Source organism: Halyomorpha halys, unplaced genomic scaffold (assembly GCF_000696795.3).
Source record: "Halyomorpha halys isolate HHAL.00 unplaced genomic scaffold, Hhal_1.1 Scaffold836.1, whole genome shotgun sequence".
Lineage (NCBI taxonomy): Eukaryota > Metazoa > Arthropoda > Insecta > Hemiptera > Pentatomidae > Halyomorpha > Halyomorpha halys.
The window spans coordinates 503,367-519,878 of record NW_027116095.1 but is presented as its reverse complement, the minus strand read 5'-3'; the positions used below and the strand labels follow the sequence as shown (position 1 = coordinate 519,878).

Genomic DNA, 16,512 nt, shown 5'->3' with positions numbered 1-16,512 from the left:
TAAATTCTTATAAAAAATTTCTTAAGTTACTGCTGTCTTGTTTTGGAGGCCCTTTTAATCAAAATGTTTCTATAGAAAGACTTTAAATAATTCCTTATTATTATGGTTTTTTATATTATTAAAAAACTCTGTTTAGGATCTTTGGCAGGCTTTATAGACAGCCCAAAGAAGGTAGTAAATATTGTGGGCCTACCACGCTCATAGGCCCAGAGTTCATCATCAGAGGTTCTGAGCCAACACCTTTGGTACATCTTGGTGATGCTAAGGTAAATTTCCATTTATCTCAATAAAACTAATTTTATTGCTTTGTTTTTTTATTACTAAAAAAATTTTTATTATTGAATAGGTTTCGGTCAGGCGGAGGGTTCTGGTTGTTCTACTCAATGGTCAGAAAATAGAAATTACTTGTGATCCCAGTTGCACTACAGTTTCTGATATTTTTCAGGTATTTAGTAATTTTACTATCTTGAGCGTAGGACTTAATTTTAAATTGTATTCAAATTATTCATGTGAAACAATAATCTATCTTAATAAATAATTGTCATTCTATTATCATTGATTAAAGTTTTACTAGTAATGAATAAATACTACAGTTTTAATTTTATTAATCTTCAAGAAGTTGTTAAGATGAAATTTTAGCGATTTAGGATCACTCTAAACTTTTGTTTAAAAATTTAATTAATATGGATGGCTGCTTATCACCAGCTTTATTAAGTTGCCTACTGCATATATGTATTATTGTAATTGTAGGTTTTATTGAGTTTTTAATTTAAAAATACATACAAAGATCTAGTGGTTCCCATAATAATTTAAAAGTCTGGTGTTCTATTAATCCATAAGAAAACAATCCAATCAAATTCTGACCTGATTAATATTTGATTAAATAACTAATAATTTGTGTTGAATAACCTAAATATTTCTTATGATTATTAAAAGTATGTTATCTATGTTTGATTGACTATACAGTTGTAAAATGAAACTCTAATTTAGTGACCAATAATCTATTTATATAAAAATACAATGAAAATGAAATATTTTAACATCAGAATTCATCCTGAAACCAATTTTTTTTTCTTCATGTAGAAATAGAAATCTGTATAACTTTGAAATATATTTTTATTTCCTACCTACCCATTTCTGACATACATGGTGGGCCTATGGAATGAATCAACCTTCTCACTCAGGCAAAAATTGGTTGATAATCAGTAGGAAAGGATCCTGTGGGATATTTTTTGTTAAAAGTTTTATTCATTTATGATAATTTAGTTTTATGCATTGGTATATTCAGAGACAGATATAAATTTTTGTTTTTGTATTCAGTTCTACATAACATCAGAGAGGGAGAAGTGTGGTTCCAAGATTAAAATGTTACTCTAAATTTAAAATTGCTGCAATGAATTTTTGTATTTAAACCATAAAACTAACAATAACAATAATATATAAATCATCTACCTATTAATCCAAAATATTTTTTCGAATAATTTATATTATCGGGTACTAACAAAACATACATCTTTATAATTATGTATGGATATGAAATTTTTAATTAATGCTGAAAATTCTATTTAATTATTATTCTATCACACTGTGTGATAAAGATACAAAGATCTAATGGTTCCCATAATAATTTAAAAGTCTGGTGTTTAAAAACTTATAATACAAAATATATGGATCAGAAAAGATATTTTTTTATGTATAAGAAGAATCTAAGGAAGGAGTACACCAAAACGTCGGTGTATATTTAAAATAAAAGAATTGGAAATGAAAAAAATTATTAAATATTTATATTAAATTATCATGTCATGTTGTTAGGTCATTGTCCAGAGAGAGGGGCTGGACCATCCAGTTACTCTTGGCCTCTGCATCTTGGCTTCAGGAGACTTTGTGTTCCCTCCTGGAGAGAAGAAGCTAGTAAAAATCGCCCCTCAGCCATGGCCCAAGACAGCCCTCACCCTCTACCTCAGGTTTCGTTTGTACCTCCCTTCGCTCAGGGGGACGAGGCTAGTATTGTTTAATTTTGCATTACTTAGTCATGTAAATACAGTCAATCTTTCAATAAAGATATCAATTAGTAAAAAACAATTTTTTCTTTTAGGTCATGGAAATGGAAACATCTCCTTTACCTGCAGCTGAGAAGAAGCCTTCTCGAGAGACAGCTAAGGGCTGCGAGGCCACAGCTCCTTGCCCTAGGAGGCCTTGCACTTCAGGCAGAGTTTGGCGATCATTCTACAGTGGTAAGAAGAAGTCTCACCTCGTAAAGTGTTCTGATACTGGTTCAGGATAACAACATTTTTTTATTCATTATATTTTCTTTTATTTTTCTAACTAAGTTTATCAACTGTTCATTTTTTCATTATTTATAATTTATTTGTTTATTTTATTTGCTTTTTTATTTATTACTTTTTCCTTTTATTGTGAAGGTTTTTTTTTTTTAATTAAAAATACATAAAAAATGAAAATCAAACCACCTTGCTGCATCATGCAAAAAGGCATTTCCATTTTAACACGTACCTTTTATCAATTATAGCCTTCTGGCAAACTTTGTAATAATTAATAAAAACAAAACAAAAAAAAAATCAGTTGTTCTCATTCTATCAGTTGTTCTCATAGCTTTTGGTTTTTATTGTACAAAGATGATTTTTATAATTTGAGTCAAGAATTGTTTCTGGTAAATTTATTACTTTATTATATGTAAATTACTCCTTGCTTGATATGCTGTATATAGGCTGAGGAAATGTATGTAGTATTTCATGATAAAAAATATTTTCCAAAAAATTTATTTACTCAGTCTTTCTTGTATTTTGGAAATAGGTTTGCAAATGAATCAATGTGTTTCTTTGTATTTTTTTCTGGGACTATTGGACATTGCTTTATGTTGCTATTGCTTGAGTGTGAAACCTGTTTTTTATCTTTATCTATTAATTGATTATTTGGCATTATTTACCTTTATTTGGCATTATTTAACTTTATTTTAATAAACATTTTTCTGCCTCCAGGAGAAAACAGGTGATAGTTACTTCCTTGTAGAGCATTATCTACCAGAAAATGAAAGCGGAGAGCGAGAGCTGGAGCTGCTGCACAGGCGGAGGGTCGGGCTGGACCCAGGTAGAGCTGAAGAGATGTTTATATCCCATTGCACCTCTCTCCCAGAATATGGTACTCACTACATATCAGCCTGTGTTGTGAGTGTTGTTTTTCTGTTGCTAATATTGTGCTTATTAATGTTTCATCTTCACTTAAATTGGTTTAAATTTCTGTAGATTAACAAAGAAGGAGGTTCCAGCGATGTATGGCTCGGTGTGAACTCCAAAGGTGTTGTTATGGCTTATAAAAGAGACTTCTCTTCCAGTGTCGTGAGGCAGCCACATTATACATTTAACTGGCCAGACATTAAGAAACTATCGTATTCGAAACATTATTTTGATATAATTTCTGCAGATGCAAAATATAGGCTTAAACTTGATTCTAATAAGTAGGTCTAAAAATAATCAATTATCAATTCATTTCAGTAGTATATTAAATAAATTCTATAATACTTTTCATTTTCTTTAGAAGTAGCTACTTTTTCCATCTTGCCTGGCTCCATCATAAGTTCTTTATGAAATTAACTAACGAATATACGACTCTTCAATCCTTAACAGAAGGTGATTTTATTCATTGAATTTGATGTTTCTTTTTAATTAATATTAATATTTATTTATATATCCATCAAAATAAAATTTTTAAATTCATTACTATATTTTCTACACAGAATTTGGAGATATCAAAAGATCTGGTAAAAAAGGAGTGTTGCATGTCAGTCCAGACGTAAAACGCCCAACGGAACTTGGGGCGCTACGAAGAGCAGCCAGTTTACTCAGCCCTGATCGGGCTATTTTTAGAGGGAAAACAGCAACCCACTGCCTGTAAGCTTACTATATTTTTCTATTAATAATTTTTTAATTAATTTAATGTTTGATGTTTCTAAATTAACAATTTTTTTTATTTTCAAAAATAAATCAGGCAATTTTCTTTCATTATAAGTTTAATGTATTAACTCATCAAAAATAATTAAAATCCGCATTGCTTATGAATAGCCTTGGCACAATATTTATTTTTATAGATCTAAGTGAATCCATAAAGTATCCATCAGAATAAAGTTCTCATCCTCCTAAAATCAACCAATTTGCTCAAAAGAAACAATTTAACTTATCTTATAGATTAAAACTTAAGAAATCGTTAATTTAATTTAATTTACCTGTTCATTTACCATATTCCCTAAAAACTATGTGTATGTATGTATTATTTGATTATTTAAGTTTAATATTGGAAATATTTTGGTTTTTATTATTTGGGGAAAGTTAATTTGATTCCTTTGTCTGATCAGCAATGAATGCATTAACTATATTTTATTTTGTTATTGAAGAATTAGAGTTATTAATACCAGCAGTTTGATTTGTTTTACTAATTACTAATCAAGTTGTCATAAAATATTAAATTTGTACCATTTTAAAAATTAACTACCAATCTAATATCCTTTTGTTATTTTAAAAAAATTTGCATAGTATATATCCAATGTTATGAAGAAAATGTAACTCTTCCATTCCAAGAAAATTTTTGTTAAGATACATATAAATAAATAAAAAGTTTACATTTGTATTTATGATTTATTTAATTTACAGAGGAACTAGAAGTGAAAGCTGTCGTGAAAACAGGACACCAACCCTTACAAGTACACCATTAACCCACAACGTATCTTCAACTCTTTCTAGCAGGATATCTGGTAAAATACTATACTGCTGTTTGGTTTTAATGGGTTAATAGATTAAGAGTAGGAGGCATTAGAAATTTCAATTCATATTATTTTTTAAAATATAATAATGTTTGACTAATGCCTGCATGTTCATGGAGGAGCTTAAGTATGAGAAATATATATACGTTTTTTGAGATGCTAATTTATCTGGTTTCAGATTCTTCTGATGGAGGTAGGTCAAAAGGCAGAAGGAGGCCACTCATGGGAACAAGAGCAATTTTTTCAAACTCACAGCACGATCTTCATTCATCTTCCTCGCAAGCCTCACTTGAGTTAATTTCTCCTATTTCATCAGTTCCGCCATATCTTCTCAGTAAGTGGTAACCTTTCCACTTAACTAATTATTGAAAATAGATTATGATGTAAATAAATTGTTTATATATGTTATGGCTTGATGAAAAGTATTTTTTTTTTTTTTAAGTTTTAACCAATGTCATTTGTAATGTATTTTTTGCTGAGAGATTGTATAATAAACTTTTCTTTTTTAAAAATAAATAAATGTATTTAGTAAATGGGTTAATTTCCCAGAAAGTGTCTTTGTCCAACTCTGTCCAACCTTCCTGAATTTGCAGATATCTAAAGGCCTTTGAATCAAATTACAAATTTGAGACCTACGGAGTACTATTTAATTGACTATACAAGATTGATAAAATAATCCCTTTTTCATGTTATGATAACAGTAGGAGTTGATGAAACCTGTGTCCGAGGGTATAGTATCATTTGTTAACCTCGTCAATTTCCTCTAATTTTCATGGGTACTTTTTTCCTCAATCAGTTATTTCTCACTCTAGTCACAATTTTAACTAATATCTTATAGTTTCTGAAACCTACCATAATTATTCAGTCATTTGTTACTTCTCAATGAGCGAAGACATTTGTAAATCCAACGTATATTTCTATTGTTTGTCAAAAAAGTAGTAATTCATTACTACTTGTAAAAAGTAGTAAAACGTAGTTTTGTAAAACTTTACTATGATTTTTATTTTATTATCTGAAAGACTTGAAGTTATGAATTATAATTTATAATTTGTATATATTATGTTTTAATAAAAACATGCATATATCACTCTTGAAGTGTCAACTATGGATGTTATAGTAATAAAATATGAGTGAATAAAATATTATTCTATTTTTTTAATTAATGACATTTTTAATTACTGCAGCAAAATTTCTTTTAATGGACAGATCCATTCATTCCGGATGATATAATATGATTATAAACTATGTACATGTTTATAAAATATGTAAATTACTACAAACTAACAATTCTACCATTAAATTTGTACAAGAGATTGTATATATTTGGTATTTTGTAAAATAATGAATACTGAAAAAAAAAACACAAGTAAAATCCTGAGGATGAGGCTAAACCATGAAACAGGAAAATGTTGACTTTTTTAAAAATATATTTTTTTAAATTAAAAGAATTATAAGAGAAGATCATTCAAAAAGAATATTAATTGAAATTAGTCAATACATTCACTCCTGACAAGGAGTTGGCTCATAGTTTTATTGCCTAGGATGCACACTTCAGGTTATCTCCTAGCTAAAAAGTGAGATATTGCGTTCCAGACAAGAATGCTAACTTGCTGGTCGGCAGTCAACATGTTAATATATATTAAAAAATATATAAGAGAAGGGATAATTCACGTATATTATTAATATAAATTGGGTAAATCTTCCAACTAAAATAAAGTGCATAGAATAAGCAATTGAGTTTTCTAACCTGAAACATTATAGATTAAAAAGTATTCTGGAGCATTTAGGATAAGAAGACGAAACTATACATAGCTACCATAGTACCTCTATTTTTTTAAGTATTTCAGTTGAACATACTTTTGAGGAATTTAGTTCTAAATCCCTAATACTAATGAAATAAAACTGATCCCAAAATATTTCTAAAGATGTTATTTAGTTAATAACAACAGAACTTTTGTTACATCAATTCTTAAAAAGAAGTTTTTTATAATCTAAATTATATCACTTTTCTCTGAGTATTTTCATATATCAAAGCATTATTTTATTTATAATCTTAAAACTTTCTTGAGACTGGTTGATATTATTTAAGTAAATAAAATTGTATCCATTTTAGTCTCAAAACATTTTTTATTCCTTTATAAATCCGACGTTTCGGCCATTTCAGCCATCCTCTTTGTTAAAATTTATCACAACAATGCTTTGTGATAAATTTTAACAAAAAAGGTTGCCTGTGATAACCAATTTTAATTTTTAAAATTAATGTGAATAATTTGACTAATTAGGGTAATTTGTGGACTGATATAAATGACCTGAGCCGAATAGCCTGTATAAAGTTGTTTATTTAAATGATTTGTTTCTAAAATTGTATTATTTGGATTGTCCTTGAGGATGGCCGAAATGGCTGAAACGTCGGACTTATAAAGGAATAAAAAATGTTTTTGAGACTAAAATTTTATTTATTTAAACAAAGCATTATTATTATTTAAATTTTTTATTACAAAAAATACTCATTCATTTATACTATAAACAAAATATATTCTTAACCTTTGTTATATAGAGGAACCATAGGTGTTGATAGCCTGAGTTTAAGCCTTTGAAAGAAAAATAATATTAGTAATAAGGGATATGTTACAGAAGTTTGTGAAAAGAAAGTAAATTTACTTATTGTATTTTATTATTTTTAGCAACAAATATCAAATGTGTGGATAGTAAATATCACTCAAACTTTCAAGAAACAATTAGTGAATCTCTTGCTGAAAAGTTTGATAAAGCTGCTTTCTTAACTGAACGTATTTTAAATACAATTAGGTAAGATTATTTCACTTTATTTTATTCGCTTTCTTTATTTTATTATTCACTAATAATATACATATGAATTTTGACTGAGTTAATTATTTAAAGATGCCATACATTGTATATTATTTTTATTATTGTTATGTATCCAGAAACTTGATATGTAAAACTGATGTTCTAATATATTCAGAATTCCTAATTTTAACTTCTTTAAAAAAAAAAAAAAAAAAAACAGGCTGGAAAGAGCTTCTGATGGTAGCTTAGGTCTCCATGTAACTGAAGGTAAAGATGGTCATGTGTATGTGTTATCGACGGTTGAAGGAACACCAGCAGCAAACTGTGGAGCCATATTTTCAGGTATTGATTTATTAAAAATATTGCTATAATATTTCTAATAGTTGAATTTAAATTAGATTTGTGTATCATCTGACATGTATTGTTTAAAATTCACCACCAATATTTAAATTTGTAAAATAATTAAGTGTTATGTAAAGCAATTATTCAGCCAGCATATTAATTTAAAATTAGAAAACACTAGAAAAATGATTTACAAAAGGTTTCCATATTTTAATAAAAAATAAAAACTATCCTCCAGAAATAAATTGATACTCTGTAAATGAGTACCAAGAGCTGTCATAACATAGACCTGTCTTATATGGAGTTTCTCTAATTTTAACAACTTAAAAACTACAAATATTCCAAAATAAATGCCTAAGAATTGCTAAAAACTATGAGTACATGTATAAATTTACTTATAATTTCTTTCAATCTTGCTCAAACTCTTTTAATAGAAATAGGAAATTATATAAAACAATGACCCATAGATTTGAATATAAGTGAACTATGTTTAGTTCACTGTATAATATATGTTATATTACAACACATTTAGAACAAGTCATAGTCATCTTCACCGATCGTATACCTGAGAGCTGAAGTGAGGTCCATTTTGTGAAAAATATTTGGACCTGTTAGAGAGGGCAATGTATGGAAGAGAAGGAAGAATACAGAGCTATCGGCATTGCACAGAGAAAATAATGTTTTCAAGTTTGGGTAGATTCCGATAGGCAGGTCATGTGGCGATGATATCCCAAATAAGGTTCTATCCGAGCAACTACATGGAAAGAGAATAGTAAGGAGGCCAATCATGAGATGGTCGGACACTGTATCAACGGATGCTCGGGTCCTTCTGGAAACCTGAAACTGGAGAGTTGTAGCAGAAGACAGGACGGCCTGGCAGAAGCTACTAGAGGAGGCCCAGGCTTGGTAACAGGTTGTCACAGCAATTATGATGATGAAACATATATTACTGTAAAAATCATCATGATGAAAACTGTTTTGGTTTTTTTTTTTTCTTTCAGATTTTTACTAAACTGTAAAACCTAGCTCACATGTAATATGCAGCAAAGAAAATTGAATTGTATAGGGATGTTTCCTTAAGAAATGTAATAATTATTATACTTATCAATAGTTATAAAATAAAACTTTTATATAAAAAAAATCAACAATACTTAAAATGATTTTTTATTTTTTGGACCAAATCTTCCATCTGGAACCTTCACAGCCCAGAGTAGGAATGCAAAAATTCATCTCTCGGTGGCTCCACAAAATAAATACAGACTGGCTCAGGTGTAAATCGAACCTAAAACATTCTTAATCAGGAGACACTGGGATCCTTACCCCAATGTGTCTGAATATCATGTCCTCTGAAAATTATTTTAGTTGTTATCATTATTGTGAGAGCATGTACAGAGTACAGAGTGTTCAAGTCTTCATTGATCCCTCTTAGTATCTACAATTTTTGCAAATTAGGGGTTAAATTTATTTGGTCATAAATATGTTGCCTAAAATTTCTTTTGAGTTTTTATCCAACTCTTGTTGATGGTACTTATCGAACCAATTTGTACATTTTTTTGATCTCATATATTACTTTCCTTCATGTATTTTTATCTACCAATAATTCACTTTTGAAAAAAAAAAAAATTTCTCCTCTTGTCCCTTTCTGTTATTTTATAAAATTGATTTATTTGATTATCTTTTAGGGGACCAAATCCAAGCTGTGAATGGGATACCAGTATTGAACGTTAGCTACTTTGATGTTCTGAAGTTGATACAAAATTCGGGCCAGGTGATTGAGCTTGTTCTGTCCCAAATAGACCGAGGTCAGCCAATGTCTATCAAGAGTCACCCGACCATTTGTAAAGTTTCTCAAGAGACAGGTGAAAAAATTTATTATTTATTCCTTAATAAAACTTCAATAATGAACAAAACAACCTGGAATGATTCACTATTTTAAATATAGTTATTATTCTTGAGTCAATTATAAATTATAACCTTCATTAGTGCGATTACTTATAAATTAACTTGTTTCAGGGATCGACATGATTGGGGTTTTGCAAAAAGGAATTGAAGCATCATATTTGAAAACGATAAGGTATGAAATTGCACCAGAGACTGATTCTGATATTGTTTTCTCAACAGATTTACCTCGTCCCATCTCATCCTATCTATAGAACTAGTGAGGTGAGAAGTATTTTTTTAACTTCCCTTGATTGTGTTCCTCACACATATATTTATGTTATTATCAAATTTTCTCCAGACTATGTGTAGCATAATTTGTTTGACTAACAAATTCACTAAGTTGTATTATTAAAAAAATGGAATGAATGGTAACTGATTTCTTTATTTAAAAAATTTCTTTGACTTAATCAGAAACTATGAGCTTACAGTATAATCAATAATTTTAAGTAAAACATCAATAATTGTTTTCTTCCTAATATTTTTTTATTTTTCTTTGTTTTAGGCTCATTTAACCCGAATTTCTCATAATCTTCTCTTGTCATCTGAAAATTTGAGCCAGGTGGAAAATAAGCTTACATTATGTTGTTTCACTTTTGTGAAGATTAATGAACATTACCTAAATCCAGAAGAAACTGTCTCATAACAATTAACTACACATCCAAATTTTATTATGTCTCTAGATCCTATGAAAAATGTCGTGCCTCATGATAAAAAGGACGTGCAAATTTAACATTCTACCAGTTTAGGCCAAAGCTTTATATAGTTATGTATCATATAGTGATAGATATGACAATAACACACTAACATAATAGAACTGTTTAGAAAAACTGAGGAAACAGGTGGGGGCGATAAAGTGGTATTATAAAAGTAATTAAAAAACAAACAAAAAAAACAAAAACAAAAAACCACATGATCAATAAATATCAATGTATACCTTATCATACTGCATGTTGATTTAATATGATTGTGAATTATGTAAAAAAAGGTAATGAATATTTATCTATTGTAAATGTTTATAATGCTTCATAAATTTGTTTACTTTTTAATTTTGAATAGTGCTTTTATAAACTGTGTGTGAACTTTGTATATAATTGGCATTATTAAGGATAATGAGCTTCAGAGCTATTTGTTTGGAAATGAGACATTTTATAAAAAATATTTTTTTTTTTTAAACTAAAATAATACATAAAATACGACTAATAATTTTAAAAAGTGAGAAACCGTTGTTAGGTAGATTTTATTGTGTACTACATAATTATATGTCAAAAAATTACTATTCAAAAATTGAATAAAGTATTCTTAAATGTATTATGATACTGCTATAACAAGTAGTAAAATATATTATAAACTGAAACTATTTCAAACTACACACATACCTTCAAACTAATTGATTATATATTATTTTATAAAATCACTTGTGTGAAAAATAATATGACATTGTATATCACTGCAATTTCTTTTGAAGAAATAAAAACCAAATTCAGTTTATTCACAATATAAATAATAAATTATAATATTCATTGATTCTGAGTTGTTAATAATGTCTTTATGGTTTATTTTATTTACAAAGTTTACTAAATATTTTCTGGTTTGATGAATAATGATAAAGCTATATAGTTTATAGCTTACTAGAAACATTAAGATGTAGACCGTCATATTAACAATTAATCATATTAGTTGAAATCTTCCTAGCTCATTATCTTTAATGAAACAATATATTCCTGCTGTTATTATAGGATCTCATAAATTTTTTAAGCAGTTTTATTTATGTTCCTTTTTTTTTTTTTTTTTTTTTTTTTTTGTGCTACTGTTTTAATAAAGATTTTCTGGTAGTTAATACTGGCAGATTTTCCTTTAAGAAATTTGATAAAATACCTGCAGGTTATAAACATGTAAGATTGTAATTTATTAATGAAGCAAAGCTACATTTTTTTTTTTTTTTGTGGAAATTATGTATATAATGTATACATATAAGGTGTAAGTATTCATTGTCATTCACTTTTTCATAGAAATAATGTCAAAAGTTTTTAACCCTTTAAGGTTGTGAGTGGGTATTACATTTTTCAATCATATAGCACAGTGGATCTCCTTTGAAATTCCCATTGAAGCTTTTTGATTTTTGTTCATAATTCATATTTTATCACATAAACCTTATTTTGATAATATAACAGTATAAAACCTCATTTCAGCTACAAATATTATTATTGTATGAAAATGGCAAAAAGTATTTGCTAGTACTAAATGACAAATTCTAATTAAAAAAAAAATATTTTTACAGATTGAAATAAACTAAAATGCATGAGACGGTCCCTGCAAACCCATGACACATTAAAGGGTTAAAAGCGAGTATAAATCTATTATTTAAATTTAAAAAAAAATTCTTATAACATTAATAAGAAATTGATGTTAAATGTGCATGGGTTTTTTTTATTAACAATTCATTTTTGTATTTTTCCATACCTCTCATTGGTTCAGTAATTATTTTTTGTAGTTTTGATTATCATTTATAACTTTTATTTTCAGTAGTGAACATTACTAAAAACTAAATGGCCTGTAATTAATGTTGTAAAATTAAAACGTATTAATAAAATAAATAATGGTTAATGTTTGTAATGAAAAATATGATAGAATCCACTCATAAAGTTACTTTTAACTATAGGATTTTCTGTGAAGAGGAAGTACAAGAAGGCAATAAAAGAGGCCATTCTTTATTTGCTTTGGTTTCTAATCAACTAAAATTAATATCTCTTGTCATTTATTCCAAAAATAACTATTATAAAAAAAATAGGAATACAATAAAAACTAAATCATACTTTATTAAAATTTGTATTTATATTTAAATTTCAATATTATTAAAAACTTTCTCCTCTTATTACATCAATATAGGCCTAAAGTTCAATGATATATATATTGTTATAATAAGTTTTTGAACAAAGGATTTTGTGTTCTTTATGCATACAATTGTTAACTCTTGAAATGATTTTGGTTAAGTTTGTTGCTATATATGTATGTCTTAGTAGATCATACCATACATGTTCAGTCGGGTTTAATCTTGGAATGCATGATGGCCATTTTGAGCACAACTGAAGCATATTTTATTTATTGAAAAAAATGGCCGCTTTTTTTGCCTTCAATCAAATAATGATTATGGTAGAAGTAATTTTAGGCACTGTTGTGTCTTAAGATTTTTCTTTCTCATTGAAAAAAAAAAAAATTGTTTTTCCAGAAGTTAAATAATATTTGGCTGGTGCTCAAGAATTTTTCAGAACATTTAAAAGTTTTCAAATGGGGTATCATAATTATAATGACGTATAAAATTCATTGAAATTTTTTTTAATGATATTTAATTTGTATTATATACTGCACTCTAAATAACTTAATAATATAAAATTTTAGTAATCCGTACTTTACTTAAGATTTATATTAATATAATTTCAAATAATTTTATTTTATTTTTTAATTTATATATAAAAAGACAACTAACATTATGGATTACTCCTCTTTTAGGGTTCTCTTGGAGATACAAAATGTACTATATTGCAGATTTTAGGTGCTCTCTATGTTCATACCCATTCAATTATATTTAATCAGTGTTTTAAAAAAAAGTATCTTAGAATAAAAGGAAATAGCCAAATGTTTTTGTTGTAGTGTGATAAATGTTCCTTTTCATTCTAAGATATTGTTTTTTAAAACTTTTAAGAAATAGATTTGTATGTAAATAAATAGGGAGCAATGTGTGACTGGTAATTTGATTACATTTTTTTGTATATATAAAAAAAGAAATAATTTGGAGTTAGGTTAATAAAAAAATCTTATCAAATGTACTGATCACTAACATTCTACATTATAGTGTTCATAATGATGATAACATTGTTTACCGTGGATAATATATATGTGGAAAAAATGGTTGGGGGTGCGATCAGTGAACAATAATAATTTTAATAAGTACCTGAAAACTAAACTGTTCTGAAAAATTGGAGAAGGTATAGGGTTTTTGCTGAATACTTGGCATTTATGTTATAAACTTATATGGTTTTGAAAAAACAAAATTTTTAGTGATTACATTTACAATACCAATCCAGATTACTTTTTTTTTGTTATATTTTAACTGCATATTATTATTATTGGTATTTGTTAGATTTGAAATATTTTTTCCCCAAAAGTGATTGAATATGTTGAATTCTGGTAACTTGATTTTCTTATAAATATTTACATTTTCTTTTGTCAGAGTGATGTGAGAAAATTATGGATTTTATGTTGCTACTTCCGGAAAGCTTTTTATTTCTTTATTTAATTATTAAATCAATATGTACATTGCTTGAAATACTATATTAAAAAAATTGTTTTCAAATGTCTAGCCAATGTTTTTGTATTGTAATAGGATTATTTATCATTTAACATATCACTTTATTACAAATGGAAAAGGCCTTTGTAATGTTAGTTAGCAATTGCTTAGTATTATATAAAAATGTAAATTTTAAATTAAATGTTAACACACGAATGTATATTTTTAATATTAACTAACAATATATTTTAAATGCCTCTATGTTATAAATACCACCAATGTTGTGAATGTATAGCTTTTTGTAGCAAGCGTGTCTCAATGGCGATTGTATTTATTTTTATTATTTTCTGCATATTTGTATTTAATTTTGCATAATTGTGTACAAAAATATTATATTCTTTATAAGTAAAAAAAAAGAAAAAGAAATGCAGTTGAAATGATGGTGCATTTATTAGAAATTAAGATGGAAAATTTATATGATAAACTTTTGAAATAATTATATGTATATTGAAAAAAGTTATCGAGAGAAATTACTTGTTGTTTTATATATCTATATATTTAAATGAAACTGAGTGAGTCAAATGTTATTCGTAGGTTTGAATGTATATTGTAATGAGAGTCATATATATATATAAATTTATACTCCCTTAATGATAAAGGAAATGTTATACAAGAATTTATTAAAATACGAAGACTGCACTTAGCGAAGATGATAGAGTTTAGTGAAGTTATCTCTGTTAGATATTTTATAGTTATCCGAGTAGAAAAACATTACCAGATTATTGCAAATGTATAAATATATTGTTCATATCGCTGATTAATTACTTTTTTTTATTTGTTTAACCCTGTCATGAAGCATGAACATACACAGAGTAACAGTTGGAAATAATAACTCTGATTTATCTATTTATTTTTTTTTTATTATTTCATTTTTATATATCTATTGCTTTCCTCTATCTTGTGTATTGGCACAAGCCTTTGTTTCCAGTTTTCAAAACAGCGCAAGAAGGTTACAGATAGAATTGTGCTGGGTTTTTCATTTTCCTTTGGACACTACTTATATTTAATGCTATCAAGTGGAATTTGATCTTAGAAAAAAAAAGTCATGGATAATGAAACTAGAAAAATGTGGAGGGAGTACATAAGATCTAAAATAATCGTATCATATATTCCTTCAAAACTGTGTTATGTTAGTGGTTGTGTAGCTAAGGTGGAGTATCAAAATGTTTATGAAATTTAATGGAACACATCAAGTCTAGTAAAATAATTAGAATTCTAAATTGAAATTAAAAAAAAAAAAAGTTTCCAGCTGGAATGTTTTTTTTTTTTTCCAGGTGTTGAATCACAAATGAACTACTCTGTAGAGATACAAGGTATTGGGTACAATAATCCTTTCTCATCTTAGTCTTGTTTCACTCCCCTAGTTTAATTACAATTAATAATTAATGTCTTGTTATTGAACAGCTATGTTATCTCTAAGTACATTTTTTTGTACATATTTTAACATAATTTCTTTAAAATATTATTCATATAATATATAATAAATACATATTTATGTAACTTTTATTAAGTTATAAAATTACTAATTAATTAGTAATTTGTATTGTTGAATAATACATAATTTATAAATACATATTATTTACATATTTTTTTTTTAAATATTTGACAATTTATTAATACATATTTATGAAAAAATCCTATCCCTAATTATAAGTATCTTATATTTATTTTGGATATAAGATCTGGTGCTAGAATAATAAACTGGAATGCTCCATTGATTGCGAGATTTATGATATTGAGATTAAGAAGCCAAAGGTCTCAAAAATCAATACAAAGATGAGTATGGGTTAGGTGGAAGTGCGATTCTAAAATTTAATAAAAATGTATACTGAGAAAAGAATGGTAAAACTTTTCTCTAGTCAACTTATGCTAATAAATATTTTACATATTTGTGATTAGTAGATAAATTAACTTCAACAGAAGTTGGGATCAAAAGCATGGTTTGGTCTAATCATGTTGAAAAGTGATCTCTCTCTATATTGAAAAAAAACAATTAGAACTTATAACAACCAATATGACATGAATAATACCTTACTTCTTTCCTACTGGAATGATAATTCCATTGTTACAGTTATTTATTGGATATCTGAAGGTATTTATTTACTGAACATAAGACAGTTTCAGTACTTCAGTCACATACGATCAACCACTGTAATGAAAATATGGGTGGAACTGACAGAATAGACCAAAATGTAGCTAAATTTAAAAACAATTTGAGATATAAAAAATGATACTGGCCTATATTTGCTAGGTTACTCAATGTCTCATTACAAAAGTTGGCTCCTATACCACCAATTGAGGAAAG

General features: G+C 27.3%; 1 protein-coding gene across 1 annotated transcript in view; it reads left to right on the top strand.

Moving 5' to 3' along the window:
• Positions 1 to 15,602, top strand: part of LOC106686552 (tyrosine-protein phosphatase non-receptor type 13) — a gene marked incomplete at its 5' end in the record, with an annotated part of 62,215 nt that extends 46,613 nt beyond the window's left edge. Inside the window, 15 exon segments of the mRNA XM_014429921.3 lie at positions 137 to 266; positions 347 to 445; positions 1,813 to 2,000; positions 2,096 to 2,234; positions 2,997 to 3,182; positions 3,261 to 3,472; positions 3,553 to 3,644; positions 3,752 to 3,905; positions 4,662 to 4,762; positions 4,950 to 5,105; positions 7,456 to 7,579; positions 7,800 to 7,921; positions 9,604 to 9,780; positions 9,935 to 10,084; positions 10,365 to 15,602. Coding sequence (XP_014285407.3) covers positions 137 to 266; positions 347 to 445; positions 1,813 to 2,000; positions 2,096 to 2,234; positions 2,997 to 3,182; positions 3,261 to 3,472; positions 3,553 to 3,644; positions 3,752 to 3,905; positions 4,662 to 4,762; positions 4,950 to 5,105; positions 7,456 to 7,579; positions 7,800 to 7,921; positions 9,604 to 9,780; positions 9,935 to 10,074 — 2,020 coding nt within the window.
• Positions 15,603 to 16,512: the final 910 nt, after the last annotated feature.